This window comes from Fusarium fujikuroi, chromosome FFUJ_chr07, assembly GCF_900079805.1.
Source record: "Fusarium fujikuroi IMI 58289 draft genome, chromosome FFUJ_chr07".
Classification (NCBI taxonomy): domain Eukaryota; kingdom Fungi; phylum Ascomycota; class Sordariomycetes; order Hypocreales; family Nectriaceae; genus Fusarium; species Fusarium fujikuroi.
In genome coordinates this window covers 2,357,415-2,374,407 of record NC_036628.1, presented here as the reverse complement: position 1 = coordinate 2,374,407, position 16,993 = coordinate 2,357,415, and the positions used below count along the sequence as shown (strand labels likewise).

Genomic DNA, 16,993 nt, shown 5'->3' with positions numbered 1-16,993 from the left:
CTCTCTTTCTGTTGCACAATGAACTGCATGCATTACTATGGTAGATGATAAATTGCGACTAGTGATCCCTCTATAATTCATGTTATCCACGATATTATGCATGTTTCTCCCCTTCGCATCCTCCATCCATCAGCCACTGAAGTATTACTGAACACCCGCTGTTTCTAGTGTCGAGGCCATCTTGGTGGTAACTTGTACTAATACGCCGGACCCCTCCCAAAACTCTATCAATCATCTGCCATGTCGTGGCCTTCATGTTCCTTTTCTCTCTTACATAACGCGCGCTGGCAAATCTTCCATATCGTCCATAACGCTGTCTGAATCGTCGGCGGCAGCCGATACCTCAGTGACGCCAGCAGATCGGAACCTGCTAGGCGTCTTTCGCTTGCGCGTCTGAGCCTCGTCAACCTCAGAGTTGTCCTCTGCGGGAGCCCCGGCCTGAACCTCCCCATCATCCTCAATTGGGTCCTGAGAGGGGGCTGCACGTCTAGCAGATCGACGGCTAGGCGTGGCTCTAGCCGGAGTAGATCTGGCAGCTGACTTGCGAGGGGGCTTAGGTGCCTTCGCCTTGCCCATACCTGTTCTCTTTGCAACGCGGGTTGCCTTGGGGGGAGCTGGCTCATCAAACACAGGTGTGCTGGTGGGCTTAGCGACAGGCACAGGCTCTTCTTTCATCGGTGCATCGACGGGCTCCTCAGGCTGTTCGGGCTCTGCATGATCTGCAGAAAGAGCTGGGTCAACCATTTCAGTATCCTCCATGGGAGCCAGGTCTGCAACTGCAGCAACGGGATCCATTGATGCCATCGGGGCTGGGTTGAAGTCCTCCATTGGTGCGATAGGCAAATCAGGATTGATGTTCTCATCAGGAACGCCGTATTCACCCTGTGGTTGTTCGGTTTCCTCTTCATCAGCCTCGTTGACAAATTCGGCGCTCATGTGGCTCTGACCATTGGCAGGAGTGTTGTTGTGAGAAGCGTGGGCGGTTGGGATACTGTTGACGAACTCCATTTCCTCCGCATCGTCGAAAAGAGCATCGTCGACATTAGGAAGCTCGCCAGTCTGGGCGTACAAATTAAGAAGGTATTGTGCAGAGTCTCGTACAGTCTTCTGTTCTGACTCGGGTACACTTTGCTTCAGGCGTCGCCAAAGAAGCATCTGCGTTGGCCGATGCCAGCTGTTACGGAACTGTTTGTCAACCAGCCTCTGCCACGGAATCTTGGCTTCAATTGATGCGGATGAGCCTGAAATAGCCATGATCATGCGATACCGTTCTTCCTCAGGCATCGCGGCAATTTGACGACGGGCTTTCTCGAGACGGAAGGAAATGGATGCATCGGGCGCATGAGACACCAACTTATCCTTGCCATGAGTCTTGATGTTCATGGCCCTCCATTTGGTGATACACTGAAGTCGACTGCGAGTTCTCCCCATACGCTCACTGATGTTTTGCCAATCGATCAGTTCCTCATATGGCTTCTTGAGCAGTTCGCGGGTAGGTTGGATGATTCGTAACTCGTCAATGGCGGCCATGGCTTCCATTACATACTGTGTCAGGTTACCCTCTTCCTCCTCATCCCAGGTATCCTTCCGCTGGGAGTCTCCGCAGATGATGTAGTTTCGATAACGATCCCGAAGATCTTCTGGGTGACGGTTGATGATACCCGCAATCTTGGACCACTTTGTTCCGTTGGCCTCAATAAGGTCACGGAGCTCGGCATCTTGCTCGCTTGTCCAAGTACCACGAGCAACGAAGTTGTGGAACTTCTTTCGGGTGATATTGATGATTTTCTGTCTGTGTCGGTCTGGGCATGTTGCAAAGATGCGTGCCCAAAGGGCGGCATGCTCATCACCAGCGGTTGTACCTCCAGGAGCATGGATCATAGCATTTAGTTCATGCTGCACCATGTTGCGCTCGACACGGTAACTCTCAACTGCTTGTGCAATACGACTGAGTTCCTCACCTGTGAATCTTCCCTGGGTGAAGCCAGCCATTCGGTTGCGTCGTCCGGTTGCTGGGTTGCCATATAGGTCGTCATCATCTCTGACTTCCATGTCTTGAGATGAGAGTGCACGATTGGCTTCAGACTTTCTACGATTTGAAGCCTTCTTGGTGCGCTTTCGTGGCATCGGTGTCATGGCAGAAGGTGATGGGAGGTCGCCCTCGGGGACCTCGGGAGAAGGCGATTTCTCAAAGAAAGTAGGCTTTGCCTTCTTAGCCTTGCCTGATCGTGTTCGCTTGGCACTGGCACTTGGGGGGTTTGAGGCTTGAACTGGGCTTCCGGGAACATCATACACATCGTTGCTTGTATGGGGACGCTGCGCAGATGTTGGAACTTCCATCTCCTCAGGGTGCACGGATGGGTCTTGTGTGTTGGGTTGGTTCTGACCGTTGATGTGCGCATTCCACACGTCCCTGGCCACTTGTTCAAGCTCCTGGTGTTCTGTGTTCTCTTGCCCATTGATTGCAGAAAAGCCAGACACCTCAGTCTCCTGATCCTGGGTCTGCTTCACTGATGCATCAATGTCCATCTCGTCATGAGCGGCACTACCTTCTCTTGATCGGGCATCACGCACCTCGAGGCGTGCAGCACTGGGAGATTGGGGTACATCCTCTGCGACGTCATCGTAAATGGAAGCTGGGCGAGCTGCGTCCCTGGTGCGAAGGAAAGAGGCAGCTTGAGATTCTTTAATGTCTGCTTCCTCAATTTGGCCATCTTGTGTTCCTGGTTCCACCAGCTGTGATTCTATGTCGGCTGCCTCGTCACGGGATCTCCGCTTCTTGCGTTGCTTGCCGTCAGTAGAATCCGAGGGGTTGCGCTTGCGCTTCGTTTGAGTAGCAGGAGCAGCCGCCTCATCATCAAGGTCAACAGCCAAGTTGTTGTCCAAAGGCTGAGATGGGAACATGGTTGATGTGTTGTTTTCGATCAGGCTATCGGGAATTTCGACCGGTACCGTTGACTTTTTCTTGGACTTTTTGGACTTGCGCGAGGATCCTTGGGCAGCTGGCAGCTGTGGAGATTCACTCTCATTTATGCCCTTCTGTTTGCGCCCCTTCTTGTCGCGCTTGTGCTTTTGGGATTGAGAGGACGGTATGTCTTCCGAGGTGGGCGCCTCAGGTGCCTGGTCTTCCTGGGACGCGCTGTCGAGTTGCGACGTGTAGGGGGCTTGTGTTGCGTTGCTGTCGAACATTTCGAGCGTACCAAAGTCTTGGTCCTGAACGTCGTCTTCTGGACCAGACTGAGCATCGCCATCGTAGTTATCGAAACCGCTCATCTCGTCAATTGGCCGACTTCCGGTGCCGACTTCGTCTTGGGTCAACTCGAGTGACTGCATTAGCTCTTCTGGAAGCTCTCCTTGGGGTTCGTTCTTGAGTTGCTGCTCGTTCTTGTGGCCTTCGTTGCCGTTGCCGTCGCGGTCTTGGTCGTTTTGCTTATCTGGCCTGTTGGACTGGGAGCCGGGCATAAGAGACCATAGGGTCGACGCGAGGCGGAAGTCAGGCCACTTGCTACTACCGTTGCCGTTGCCTGACATCGGTGAACAGCTTCGCGACGATAGCTTCTTTCTCGTCGACAGAACGCGAGTTGAGGATGTAGGGTAAGGGGAAATTGGAAGAAGGTGTGGGGCGTCACGAAAAAACTGACGGCGTGGTTAACCTAGAGATGGTTGCTCCCTTCGCGTTGTCGTGACATTGATCACGTGAACCCCACACCTACCCCTTTCATCTGGTCTCTGCCCGTAGCTTACCTAGAGTCAAGAGATCAGTTGCGAGAGATGAAGAAAACTCAAGACCTTGAACCTAGGAAACAATATAATATAAAGTTAGGGGACTTTTTACTGAGCTTATTTTAGTATCCTCTTCTCAAGCCTTGAGTTTTCTTGCTCCCTGAGTGTCAATCATGATGTGAAGCTAATCTCGAAGCATTGAGAGTCAAATATGTACTGTTGTTGTTTATTACTCTAATCTAAAGAAATAGTACAGGTTTGTACAGAGTTATTTCGACACGTGCCAAGAAAATCTATGTAAGTCAGTCAGTTATTGTACAGGTCGCTTCATCAGACCCAAAAATATCCATCACCTGCGCCTGTCCTTCAACATTATTCCAGTCATACCTCATTCAGGCGTATAGGACCAGAGAACCCCCCCAAAGGAAAAAAAAAAAAACCCCAATAAGGCGTCATTATTCCTATTTACTTCCATGGAAGCAATCCAAAAACGCACACAGTTGCCTCAGTCATCTTCCTTCTCAGCCTCCTTGAGCTTCACTGTAATACCCTTGCGGTTATGCTCGATCTCATACTGTCCACCAAGAACCAAGTCTTTGGCAACAAGCTCACGAGTACGTCCCAAGCTTTCGATATCAGCAATTCTTTGTATCGTGCCCTCCAGGTGCTTGTCAAAGTCAGGCTGAGCACAAATTTCTCTAAAGGCTCGATGCATCGGAACGCTGCTCGCTCGAACATCTGCCTCACTGGTGATGCTGAAGAGGTTCAATCGATCGAGATCTCGGATGAAGTCACAGCGAGTCATTATTTGTTGAGCGATGTGGAAAGGGTAGGTCGGAAGCACATGTCCAACGATAGGGTCGTAGGTCTCATGCTCTTCCATATCCTTTTCCTTGTCGACCAATGCCTTGGCCAAACACATGGCGGCAGCCTATGATTTGGTTAGTAACTTGTCTTCGTAAATGCAGCGTAGTACTTCTTCAAACTTACAGCCCACTTCTGTTGATCCATGACATCGTCGTCCATCTCTGGACCGAGAATCCAACACTGGTTGAGGAACCACTTCTTTTCAATTTCCTTGATCCTTTCGCAAGTTCCCATCATGTCCCTGCTCTTTGCTACTCGGTTGAGAAAACTCAGCCGCCCTCCGACCCTTTCATAAACTTCTTCGAGAACTTGGGCGTCAATGCTTTCCTTCCAGTACTTCTGACGGTATCGCTGGAGAGCCGAAATAGCTTGTTGTTTGGGTAGATCAGTGACAGGGAGAACCTCCATTCTGGTAGCAAGCTGTTTGAGGCGCTCATACACCCAGTAGTCATCTGAGTTGAAAACCATAGTGACAATGTTGGCAGCAGCCCACTGTTCAGCCCGTTGCTGCAGTAGTTCAATGACATCTCGACCATCATCATCATGGCGAAGGAGGTGCATCTGGTTGACAATCACCACTAAAGGCTTGCCTCTTTCTCTTCGCTTCTGCATGGCCACTTTCTCCAATTTGTTGAGAGCACGCTCAATATCCAGAAGGGCTGTGGTTTCGCGGGGACCCCTCTCGCTGAAGTACCCTCCGATGTAATCCTCATGGAATTCATAATCGAGGGCCTTGCCAAGACGAATACGGAAGATCTCCAGGTCTGCGTGCGCTTCGAACATGGCAACACCGTCACCCTCGTTCTTTCGCATGGCATCAATAAGCATGCTGCTCTTACCAGACCCCTTGTCGCCGATCAAAAGGTAATAATGCCCAACAACGCGCCCCATGACGATGTCATCAATACGCTGCTGCTCTGGGCGGTATATCCAATGTTCGCCAGAACCACCTGGCTGATGAGGAACATCTTTACCAATTGCAGCCAAATCCAGGACCGGATCCCCTGGCTCAAAAGCATGGTTCATCTTTTGGAGCACGAGCATCTTGTAGAACTTGTGATAAATATAGCCCGCTGCAGCAAAGCCCAGACCCAACACCACTATGGACGCAAAGGTCGTGGCCGCGGCCTCTCCCATCTTGCCTAGGAGTGAAGGCTCTGAGGAGGAGGAGGAGGAGGAGGAGGACGACTTGGGTCCTTTCCAAGTCTCTGCCTCTGCCTCTGCGTTATACTCGGGTGCTTCTTCTGCTTTAAAAAGTTAGTAATAGTTCGATTTCATGTCGATTTCTGGGCTCCCAGCAACATATTACTTGCTATGCAGCGATTCCCACTCTCCAGCCTGATGATCCCCACTTGTAGATCAGAAATGGTTGGGACTGTTGTTCAAAGCCAAGTCTCGATAAGATGCTGACTGAAAGTACCGTTTCTGGAAACAGAAATGCAAATGCCGGAACCCCTGGGCTACCCAAGTTTTGCTGTGAAGAGTCGCCTCTTGATGGGATTGTGTGACAAAAGACAAGACAAGAGTTAAATATCAATCAATACCTTTTCTTTTGTGAGTCTGAGATGAGAATCGAAGCTTGCTGACAACATTGCCATTTGTGCCCCTCGGCCCCAGATACCGAATTTGCGGTCCAACTGGTCGTGCCAAGTTCAAGGAGCTGACAGGTTGGTTGAGGCGACGCACCAGGCGCCCTGAATGCCTCAAAATCATAATTGGTGATTTGCAGTGCAATAGAGAAAGCCGCAAGCAGTTCCACGAGTCAATTGACGTTCCGGCTGAGGCTATCAAGAGTTACACCAACGCCAGTAGAACAAAGGAGAGAAGAAAAAGAAGGGAGTAGGACGACCAGTGGCTTCGTGGCACCAAAGGAACAGTCCAATTCAAGCTTGCCCTGGTCAAGGATCTAAAAACAAAGTTAGCTCAGGTTCCTGGTCGTGCTGCGTCAGAACAGATTCGGAGCCACCAGTGACAGTTAGCTGTCCTGAAACTGGCTGCCATTGGCCTTGGCAGAGAGACTTGACCAGATCCTCGGCGACAGCTGCAGAAGCTCCCCCTGCAATTCCACTGAGTGTGCCCGCTATTCCTTGCGCTAGTGCAAAAACCACTGTGATTTTAGCGGGGAATGCAGGAGGCCTCGTCAATTGAGTTGAGACTCAGCAGGACAGGGGGGTTTTAGATGCATGTCACCAAATGGATCTTTCCCACCCTGAAATGACTTCATGAGATACGGGGTTAACGGGCAGTATCGACAACTTCAGCACCCCGTCAGTAACGAATGTCCTCAATGAATCGAGTCGCTATCAATCGATCAATAGCAGTCAAATGTACTATTAGGCCACGTGATTAGTCAACAATGCTTTCAAACAGTGGGAGGTGGTTCAACTCATGGAAGGAAGGTGACAAGTGACGCGACCACAAACGATTCTGTCCATATTCATCATGAACAAACGTATCTATAAACAAAAAAAAAACAAGACGCACCTCGCGCAAACGGCTCTTTCAACAGCCAGCCTGAATACCACGGCTACAGTGGATCAGTCCCTGCCCGCAGACTTTTTTCCTTTCACGCCCTTTCCACCTTTATTCACTGCCAAGATCACAATATTCTGCAGCCTTTCACTCTCGAAGTATCTTCTTCTTCATTCACAGATCTATTCCTTCCACTGTTTTAATACTCTTCGTCCCTGACTAGTGCATCATGTACGATCGCGCTGTATAAACCTTCTCCTCCGCACTCTGAGCACATATTTCGGCAGAATATCACGAAACGATGCCACCCTATGCTGCTGAACTCGAAACCTGGTGGTTAGGGATAGGCTATGAAGCACTTAAACAATTGGTCAACGATAAATCAGATGAACTTAACGCTCGGCAGTGTGGCTTTGCGCAGCAAATGCAAACGAGGCTATTGGCATTCGATAACGACCAAACCATTCAAGCCTCCCTTCAGACAACCTGGCGAGCGATTCGTGCAGCAAGAGGAGTCGACTATGACGCGAATAGTCGCAAGAATTCCAAGTACATAGCTTCCAATATCTTTCGGAAGCCCCATGATGGAGGTATTGACCTTGAACGCGCCATGGATGGCCTTGGCTACCTCGATGCCATCGAAATTCGTCGCCTTCGCCTCCTTGAAGCCACCCATGCTGCCATGGAGACCATCTCACCGACAGAAAGTCAACTACAAATGCTCCAGGAGCTTGATAGGACTTCCACCGCAAATTTTCGGCTTCTACACGCCGGTTTCAGGGCCTGTGTAAGACACATACTGCTCCCCGAATGCGCTTTGGTAAACTGACTTACCCCTAGATTCTTATCGAAGAATTGACGAGAGGCTCCGAGTGCAGGAAGGAGATCCCTCAAATTATGGGAATGTTCAATGCTCTTATGCCTTCAGATGTGTTTCTCGAAGACGAAGATGATGTCGACCCAACTCCACACTCGCCGGGTCTTCGCGACAGTGTTCGGTTTTCTGTCTTTGAGCACCTAATGTCCGACCACCCCTTCTCTCCTCAGCAGCAAGAAGTCATTAAAATGAAGCTGTCTGGCTGGTGCGAGGTCACAGGGTATCCTCAAGCCAGAGATGCCATGATGAGATATTGTGAAGAGTTCAAGAAGCTGGAAGGTGTGTGCTTAGCGATCATGAACGATCTTGAACGAAAATCATTCAGCACCGGATCGTATCATATAGCATCTCCAACCTCGTCAACGTTGCTTGATACAGACAATTCACGAAGCTCTGGTTTTTCAGCAAGTGCAACCCAGGGCGCGAACGCTATTTTCACAACTACGACTTCAAACGACAACCAGGACTTCGCGCCAACGACACCCTTAAGCCCATGGGCTCTATCGACTTCACATCCCCTACTAAAAGGAATGCCCGGAAGAGAAATGAGCCCAGCTAAAACGGACGGCGCTCTTTTTTCTCAAGATCTCAGCGCACCACCCGTCCTGTCATATCCTGATAACCTCTCCAAAACAGAGTTTTTTCAGCACCCATTCACCCGAAAGCTTGACATGTCGCCAGTCGAACAAGCAGCTTTGGGTCTTATCCTACCCCGAGAAATTGACAGTCGAGATTTCTAGTACGATCCCGACAGCGACGATGAGGGTAATGACATGCCACCTGTGCCTCCCTTACCACACATTCCCGAGAGACTTAAAGCACATCTCACACCCAGCGTTTTGGACAAGATCAAAAAGAGAATGCGCTATCAGTCTGATAGATCCGAAAGGACAGACCAAAGTGGTGTGCCGTTCCAGGTACTGGACCAGCACGTGGGCACTTCCACTACACGCAAGTCAGGTGATAGAAAGCGCTGGCCGTCGTTCAAAGCAAGCATCTCGGAGCCAATATCTATCATAGTCCCATTTCCGGGAAGTTTGAGCTTTGAAGCCAACAGCTATGAGGCCTCTAATACATCTTCGAGCCCATTACAGAGTCCCAAATCACCCCCGAGACAGACCACCGTGGGGGGAAGCACCTTCCGGCCTTTCCACAGAAGGGGTAGAAGTACTGGACTGAGTTGCCAACTTACGAAACCACGTCTATCACCTATGGAGTATTGTCGAATGTACCTGATGGAGAAGCACTTATCTGACTGCGAGAATCGACCATGTGAACTTCCATCCCCCGACAAACACTGGTTCTGGACGAACTACTATAAGCAATTTCTGGTAATACCGCAAATACCAAAAGTAATACGGCGTGATTTGGAGCCCATAGCTTTTGGGTTCAATGTAGAAAGCACTGCCGCAGATGAATATGCAGCTGATTCTGATGGGGAATCAGTATCAACTGCAAGGCCAGAAACTTACGCCAATGGACCCATGCGTCTATCCCTTCACTTGGGTGGCGAGCCGATCCTTCTACCCTCATTCATGGATACATTGCGTTTCAACTTGAGTAATGCTCAGTTCAAAAAAGCCTCAGAGTTGGACAAAGAAGCCGGGGATGGTCCTGGAGGCGCGGATCCTGAAGATAAGGATATAGTTGTGCCACGTAGAGGTACGTCATCTGGTTTTCTCCCCTTACTCATTCATAATAACTACTAACGAAATCAGTACCAGCCGGGGGTGAGGTCGAAGATTGGCGGCCTATGAGCGAGTATGAATCAGACGAGAACGATGAGACAGCAAGTGCGACCACACCAATTGAAGCTTCTGGGGACAATCATTCGACTGAACACACAGGCAAGACCACCAAGAGCACGGTGACTGCGGCTCACCTTGAAAGCTTCGACGATGCAGTGACCCTTCAAAATCAGAATACATCGAGTTTGCCCGACCCGGGCACTCATTCTTCTCGTCAGGGTGTCAAGAGGAATGATCTGATAGGTGACTCAGATCAAGCTGATAGACAATTCCACAACGACTCTGGTAGCTTCAGGCTTTCGAGGCAGTTATCCCGTATATGTAAAGACGAAATGTCTGTTTTTGATTTTGCCACCCCAAGGCCCAGAGGCAAGACTGTTGGCTGTACTCCTCAGCCGCTGGCAACAACAGACACACAAAGTCCCCTTGCTCGTTTCCCTATCGCAGTTCAGCCAACTCATCGATTGACTCCAGGAACACTTACAAAACGTGTTGTCGGTGATTCTGGCGGTAAACTCCTTTTTGAAGATACCCGACAAGCAAGACTAATCCCAAGTCCTGGTGATAAGTACCACCAGGGGCTTTCTGCGGACCTATGGGAGGCCGACACAGAATCAATTATCTCCGAACTTCAACCAAGTCCCTTGCATATCAACCGCCGGAAGCATAAGGCTAACACTGACGAATCTGATCGTAGATGGCCAAGACTGTTTGATAGGGGGTATGCTGGTCCGCCTACCACACTTGAGATGCTTAGGATCAACGCCCCTACTGAGCGAGGCGATTCCTTCGATCCCGAAGTCTTCGGAGATGGCGATGATACTCCAACAGAAGGAGATCGTACGCCTCGTGGGCTAAGACACCAAGAACAGGGCATCCTGCAGGCAACACCTGCGCCAAGAGGCCTTCAACGTTCGGCTTCCACAATTGTTACCCCAACACAGTCTATGAAAAGGCTCGAACACAAAGCATCTTTCAATCTGGAAGCCATGGCGCAATCAGGTTTTACCCCGGAGCATCGTAGGGAGAGCATTTCGAGGGATACATTCCCCAGGTCTGGCATAATGCTCAACCTCCAGAGCACTCAGGGGCGTCTAAGATGCCCTCCTCAAGATTCTAATGGAACTGAAATGAGTATAAGCATAACAGATAAGACTCCCAAAGTAAGACGCTTGCCTGCTTTGCCGGACTCTGGGCGGCATGAACGCGCTTTTGCACCAAAAGAATGGATGAGGGCTTTCGCAACTACACCCCGAAAGTCCAGAACCATGCCGCGAAACGACGGGCGACTTGAGAAGCATGTGGAGGCTTCTTCTGGAGTGGATTGGCGAAATACTTTGTTTCAGCCAAGTGTGACTATGGATGAGGGAGATTTCGAACGTTCAACATCGGCCACTACGCGAGACTTCTCGCAACCTCACAAGCTCCAAAAGCCGCCATCGCGAGCGAGACTTACTCCCAGCAGCACCTACCGTTCACCAAGCCAGCAGATCGACCAATCAACTCGAGTCTCGTCCTTGATGCCTCCCGGAAGTGAGGCAGACGTTCCTGAGCGAAGAACCCCATCACCCACCGCCTCACAAACTACTGTCGTTCCACGAACACCATCCTCGAGCATCGGTAGTATCTTCCGCAAGCGTATGCGTTCGGACTACAATCCCCCAGCAACTCCTCGAACACCGGCTGAGCCCACCTTGGCATGGTCCCCGTTTGTTAACTGCGAACCCGAACCACCTTGTGCGTCGCCATGGGTCTCAGGTAATGGTGAAGGGAAAAGAGAGAAAGAGAAACGAGCGGCGTACTTCCGGGACAAAGTCGAGCGTGAGTTTCAGAACAGACAATCGCCAAAGAGGTCCAGTCGTAAGGACTCCCTCGAAAGTGCGGCTAATGATGACACTGTTCAAAACAACGTCGTCACTGATAATAGGACCAGTAAAGAGAGTCTTATACAATGGAAGCAGTTCCTCGAAGATGCCCCGGAACCGCTTTTCTCATCACCTAGGCCGCCTGTACCACCTCTTCCTTCTGAGTCTCAGCTAAACATCGCACTCGATCGACCTTCCCGACAGCCACAAACCACTACTGGGGTAACAGCGCGGGGGGAAGTGACTCCAGCCGCCACATATCGAGACAAGAAACCCCAGGGATTAACAGTAGAGACACGTAAGCTACGTAAAGTAATGCGTGAGGGGGCGCAGACCCCAAGCAGAAACAAATCGACGACGCCCGCCAGCGGAAGCAGCTTCAGGTCTACGTTTCGTTTGGAGGCACGACGAATGAGCTTTGGACGACCAGCGGTCGACCATGAGTCCCAGGGTAAAGGGCGAGAAACCGAAACTTTTCCAAGACGCAAGTAAATTGGTAAATCTATGTTGCAGGCTCACCATAGATGCCTACATATCTACGCTGTTTGCTATTATGTATATTGGGTTTATGGCTGAGACGGAGGGGCATCTGTCAAGATAGCTACATGACTGATTCGACTAGATTTGTATGTAGTTGCGATTAACAGGACCTTGCGCAAAGCTCCTTGAAGTTAAAAGACAAGTGTATATCCTCTAGCATCTGATCTCACTGTATTTGCCAAATAGAAGGATTCGGTCCTATTCTACGAGCCCACCAGCCAGCCCCGATAACGCAGGAAGAGAAGCCGTTGCAATCCTCGCTGACGTGAAGATACAATTTCATGATCGAGACCAATCTTAGTAAAAGACCTTAGATTATAATAGATCTGGTCCAATATTGAGATTTAGATTAGGTATCCTATGTAATATTATTATCGCTTTGAATCAGCAGCTGTCCTAGTGAACGCCATGGCTTCAACTCAAGAGTCTTGTTCCCAGCCAACCTTAATATGAGACACTTAATGACTTTGAGACAGACAGATGTAGCAATGGACCATCCAGAAGAGGAACTTTTGTGTAGGTAGACAAGGTTTGCCGAGATGCATGAGGCAGACGTGTTTACTCGCTTTGCCGCAGAGAATGCTGCGAGATAGAGGGTCTGTGATATCATGAGTTTGAATCACCACGACGCTGATGAGCACATTTCTACGTGTGTACTTCATTACTTTCCTGCATTATCAAAGTTCTCGAGTCGTACCCTGCATGAATCACATTTGGTGCTGCAGAATAACAAACGCACGCTAACTTAGTACATACATACATATGTATGTAGTAACTGTAACTAGAGGCCTCATCCATGTTGACCAACGGCCTTCAGGACCCCAGGATCGAAAAGGCAAGGACAAGCAGAGTTGAGGACACACATGCTTGTGCAGCCACACCAGGGGACAACGTTCGCTTCATCACGGCATAACAGACATGGCAAGGGAGGCTTCTGGGAGCATGTCCAATCAGTCTGTTGATCCAGGCTACGGGTTGCAGAATCTTGATAGTTAGCTTGATGATCGTCCCGTGACGACGCACGAGACCGCGATAGTACGGATAGCAGGGACTCGAATCGACTGGCACGCAGCGAATCACCTGCAGACCGCAACTGTCAAGTTGAGATGCTGCTTGAGATTGAGCCAGTCGATTGGCTTGGGTCGACAATTTTTGTTATTCACAAGATTGCATGTATTGTGCTGGTGACCAAGTGCCGAGCGAGTCAAGAAGCCGAACTCCGGGAGGCACAGTAAGCATGCCAAGTGTTTGATATGTCCTGAATGAGAGCCATTGAGTCGTGAGGGAGTCGATCTTGGCCCATGTCTGTATTATCAAACGTAAATAATCAGACCAGAATTTTTTGCGATGATGTAGTTGAGTGGGATAGCGCTACGCTGCCGATGGTAGGGTCGTATTTTCCCATTGCAGTCCACGTTGCCCTTCTTGATTATGGTGTCGTCTTGTGATGAAGACTAGAGGCCATCCACACAGAGTAGAGGGTCGACACACCGCTCCCCACGATCCCCCACTTGACTGGCATCCGCCCATCACCTCACCCACAACCCACAGTCCACAGTCAGTCACCCCCCCAGCAAGTGAGTGAGAGTGAGTCTGGGGTACGGGTATTGTATGGGAAAGACACCAACAAGATAGCATACACTCGTATCTACGCAAGTCCAAAGCCTAGATCTCGGTTTTCGGCTAACCCCCGAGGCACCACGTTTTTGTCTCTCCCTTTGACTTTCTTTTAGGATAGCCAATGTCGTATTGCTATGCTTTTGACTCATGGGGCAATGACAGCATGCTCCGGAAAGAAGTCTCATACTTGACCAAGAAAGGTAGATGAAACAAATAGCCTCACTCAATAGAAGCTGTGCTGTAATGTACCGCGTACAGTACAGTTGTGGTGTAATTAAACTGCGTCGAGCCGGCCTCAGACGCCACACCTTGAGAAGACGTCTAAATGCCTGGCTCGTCAGAGCTCTGGCGGTTTCTAATGGAATTGGACTATTTGCTCCGGTCGCAATCAGTAGGGCTGGACGAAAGGAAGCGCCGTCCACGTCCACGTCCGCTAACGCAAGGCTCGGCCATACTTAGACATGTGCTTTCCAATATGAGGCAGACACATTCCAGGATCCCGCCTCCTGAATACTAGTCATGGAGTATCATGGACTGTCCACCCCAAAAGCTTTGCGAATATCAGACCAAACGCGAGCCAGCCCAGCCCAGCTCAGGGATGCAAACCGTGGTTGGCGCATTGAAAATCATAGTCCGTGCATGCCCTGATCTTGCCTGTTGTGTTAATCCCGAACAACGTTTGACCTTGTTCGTTTCTGTCGGTCTGGAGTCCAGTATTCAGCCTGACCCCGGTTTTTACTTGCTTGAAATGCAGATAGAACCAGAAGGCTGGCTGGCTGGCTTGCACCATCCATGCCTGTCCGAGAAAACAACCGGTGACACCCAAGACTGAGGAATAAGCAAAGGTGACTATCCATCGTATCGTGAATCGTCAAATCTTCCTCACATGACCAGCACCGGAGGCCCTCCGAGTTCATAGCTCCCACTGAAGCCATGCTGGAGTTGCTCTCCAACGCCATAGTTTCCACAACCACATTATATTCACAGCTGTGTTCGGTCTAGTAATGGCCCAGTTCACCGCATATCTCGAATTCGATTCGTGAAGATCTGTGCCGGCCCGATAACGGGAGATCTGCTAATGACTAGGTGGCCTGAACCTCCTTCTAGGGGGGTTCTATTCGCACGGGCACAGCATAGGGCAGTCTCCATGTTGGCTTAAATCCGTGACAAAACGCGCGCCAGAATGGCACAGACCACTTGGTCCGGTACAGTGGACTTCAAGCGCCAAACGAAATGTGTCAGTTGATGATGGCTTGGCTTTTGGTGGAGTAGTTTAGAGGAGGAGCATAATCTTACGCTCAGGCAGACCCGCCTCCAGCTCCAGATGTTCTAGCCAGCTTGACCCGCGCGCTTGCTGACGAGCTGAGCTCCTTGGTCCTGGAAATAAAACCCCCCCAATCCAACTCAAGTGGTGGTCTGTTAGTGAGGCCAAGAGGGGGCTGAAAGTTGCTGGTCTTTGGGTATTTCAGGTGGTCAATGTGAGATCGCCAGGGTCCTCTCACGATGGATTCGCCTAGGTCGGCAGATGCTGCACGACAGTACAGTAGTACTAGCAGTACCTGGGCTACGCTAAGCTAGACACGATACAACTTTATGTATGTCAAAGTTGCAGGTGCTCATGCTTCTCCATGAAGAAGAAAAAGCATTTCCGGTCTGGCCACAATTGTCAGCAAAGATGCCAGGGACTCTTCGTTGAGAGTGATATCCTATCCGCCGTGGCTAGCTTACAGGGCACATCAAGCTGCAAAGTCGGGAAGTCATTGGCCGACTGTGACGAGCCAAATATTAATAGTCCCTTATTTAAGAACCAACAACTGGTGTCGGCGATGACGTCTTTAATCTTCCAGATGCGCATGTTTCTCCTGACTCCCACCGATATGGTTGGTTCCAATCATCTGCCCAACCTTCAGCCTAGGGAAAAGACGGGACTCCATTAACGGACCGCGCGTGGGCCGGCGCACCGTCGAACTCAATTGTCGGGCAATATTGAATAGCAACTGGTTCACATACCAGGAGCAGGGGCGGTGTGAGATGCAGCTGAGAAGCGGAAACGCTCGGTTCGAAGCGATAGACTATTCATAGATGCTGCTGTGAACGCTGAAATGGAGTTGACCTCTTGAAGTTCAATTGGACATCCAATGAGAAGTAGATCTACCTATTATGATATAAAACAGCTTGAGGTACCTCGAAGTACTACCGTGTCAGCAACCCACTCATAACTCTCATGGGAGCTTTCATTTAGCTCCAGAAGAGCTAAGCCTGAAGAGGAATGACGACGACATCCTTGGCCTCTGGGTAACAGCCAACATCAGTATGTGATTTCAAGAGAACTTCAGCATGATTAATGCGGAGACCGAGGGCGAACACCAATGTGGAATGCTTGGCCATCTCCTACATAGTTAGTATAAAGAATCAGCTCGGTGGAATCAGCTGAGACATGTTGCGCGTAGTGATTAAAATTAGCGATGAAACCGTTGTGGCTTTCGGGTCGTGCCAAATGGTAGATGAGCACGCTCCTGAGCTGGCCAGGGGTTACTGTTTTGGGGAATCCGGATGATGCTGACTACCATATCTGAGATACTTTTAAGAAAGAGCAGACCAGTTTATGTGCGTTTCTCGAGAGAGAGAGGTTCCAGATTTCAAATGGAAAAGACCAATTTCGAATTCTTTTGTCAAAGTAAAGCTTCGGATGTGCAATCAACTCTAGTGGCTAAAGACTCAGTAGCTGTGCATAGCAAAAAAAAAAAAAAAAAAAAAAAAAAAAAGTCTGTGATGCCGCGATTCGGCAAAGCAACGACAGCCAAAATATCTAACCACAACACCACTTTCAAGGTTCGTACTCCGTATATGTATGGACACACTGGGCGAGGATGTGTTCATGAACTCCATGTCAACATCAGAACCAGGGGTTGCGCTCTTGGTTGTGTCCCCCGCAATGTGAGCAGAAAAAGCAAACATAAACAATGAACATGGTGTTATGAGTGGTAGATGGCCCCAATAGAGTTCGAATTTTCTGGCTCTCATCGCCTGGCAGTCGATAATCATGGCAAACTGCGTCCCATTCGGGGTTAAATTTTGCGAGCTGACGTGGGGGTAGACCGGCGGGCCGGCATCTTAGCGAAGTTGTCAAAGCCTCCAGTCTCTCGAGCCCAGGGTTCTGAATCGCATTGGAGAGTTGAATACCTATAGTGATCAACTAACGAGTGGGCCGTCCGTGATGACCGAGTTAGGTTAACTCGTCGAATTGGCAGACAAATTTAGTCGTAATGATCGACCAACCT

At 49.9% G+C, this 16,993-nt stretch overlaps 3 protein-coding genes; 1 reads left to right on the top strand and 2 right to left on the bottom strand.

Annotated features, from left to right (window-relative positions):
* Positions 1–270: 270 nt before the first annotated feature.
* FFUJ_08389 (uncharacterized protein) lies at positions 271–3,531 on the bottom strand (the record flags this gene model as incomplete). XM_023580916.1 has 3 exons in its annotated part: positions 271–479; positions 579–2,187; positions 2,236–3,531. The coding sequence occupies 3 exons, from the start codon at positions 3,529–3,531 to the stop codon at positions 271–273; spliced, it is 3,114 nt and encodes a 1,037-aa protein (XP_023433607.1).
* Positions 3,532–4,228: 697 nt separating this feature from the next.
* On the bottom strand, positions 4,229–5,727 carry FFUJ_08390 (uncharacterized protein; the record flags this gene model as incomplete). XM_023580915.1 has 2 exons in its annotated part: positions 4,229–4,654; positions 4,714–5,727. The coding sequence occupies 2 exons, from the start codon at positions 5,725–5,727 to the stop codon at positions 4,229–4,231; spliced, it is 1,440 nt and encodes a 479-aa protein (XP_023433606.1).
* Positions 5,728–7,363: 1,636 nt separating this feature from the next.
* On the top strand, positions 7,364–12,044 carry FFUJ_08391 (uncharacterized protein; the record flags this gene model as incomplete). XM_023580914.1 has 4 exons in its annotated part: positions 7,364–7,849; positions 7,903–8,619; positions 8,680–9,601; positions 9,658–12,044. The coding sequence occupies 4 exons, from the start codon at positions 7,364–7,366 to the stop codon at positions 12,042–12,044; spliced, it is 4,512 nt and encodes a 1,503-aa protein (XP_023433605.1).
* Positions 12,045–16,993: the final 4,949 nt, after the last annotated feature.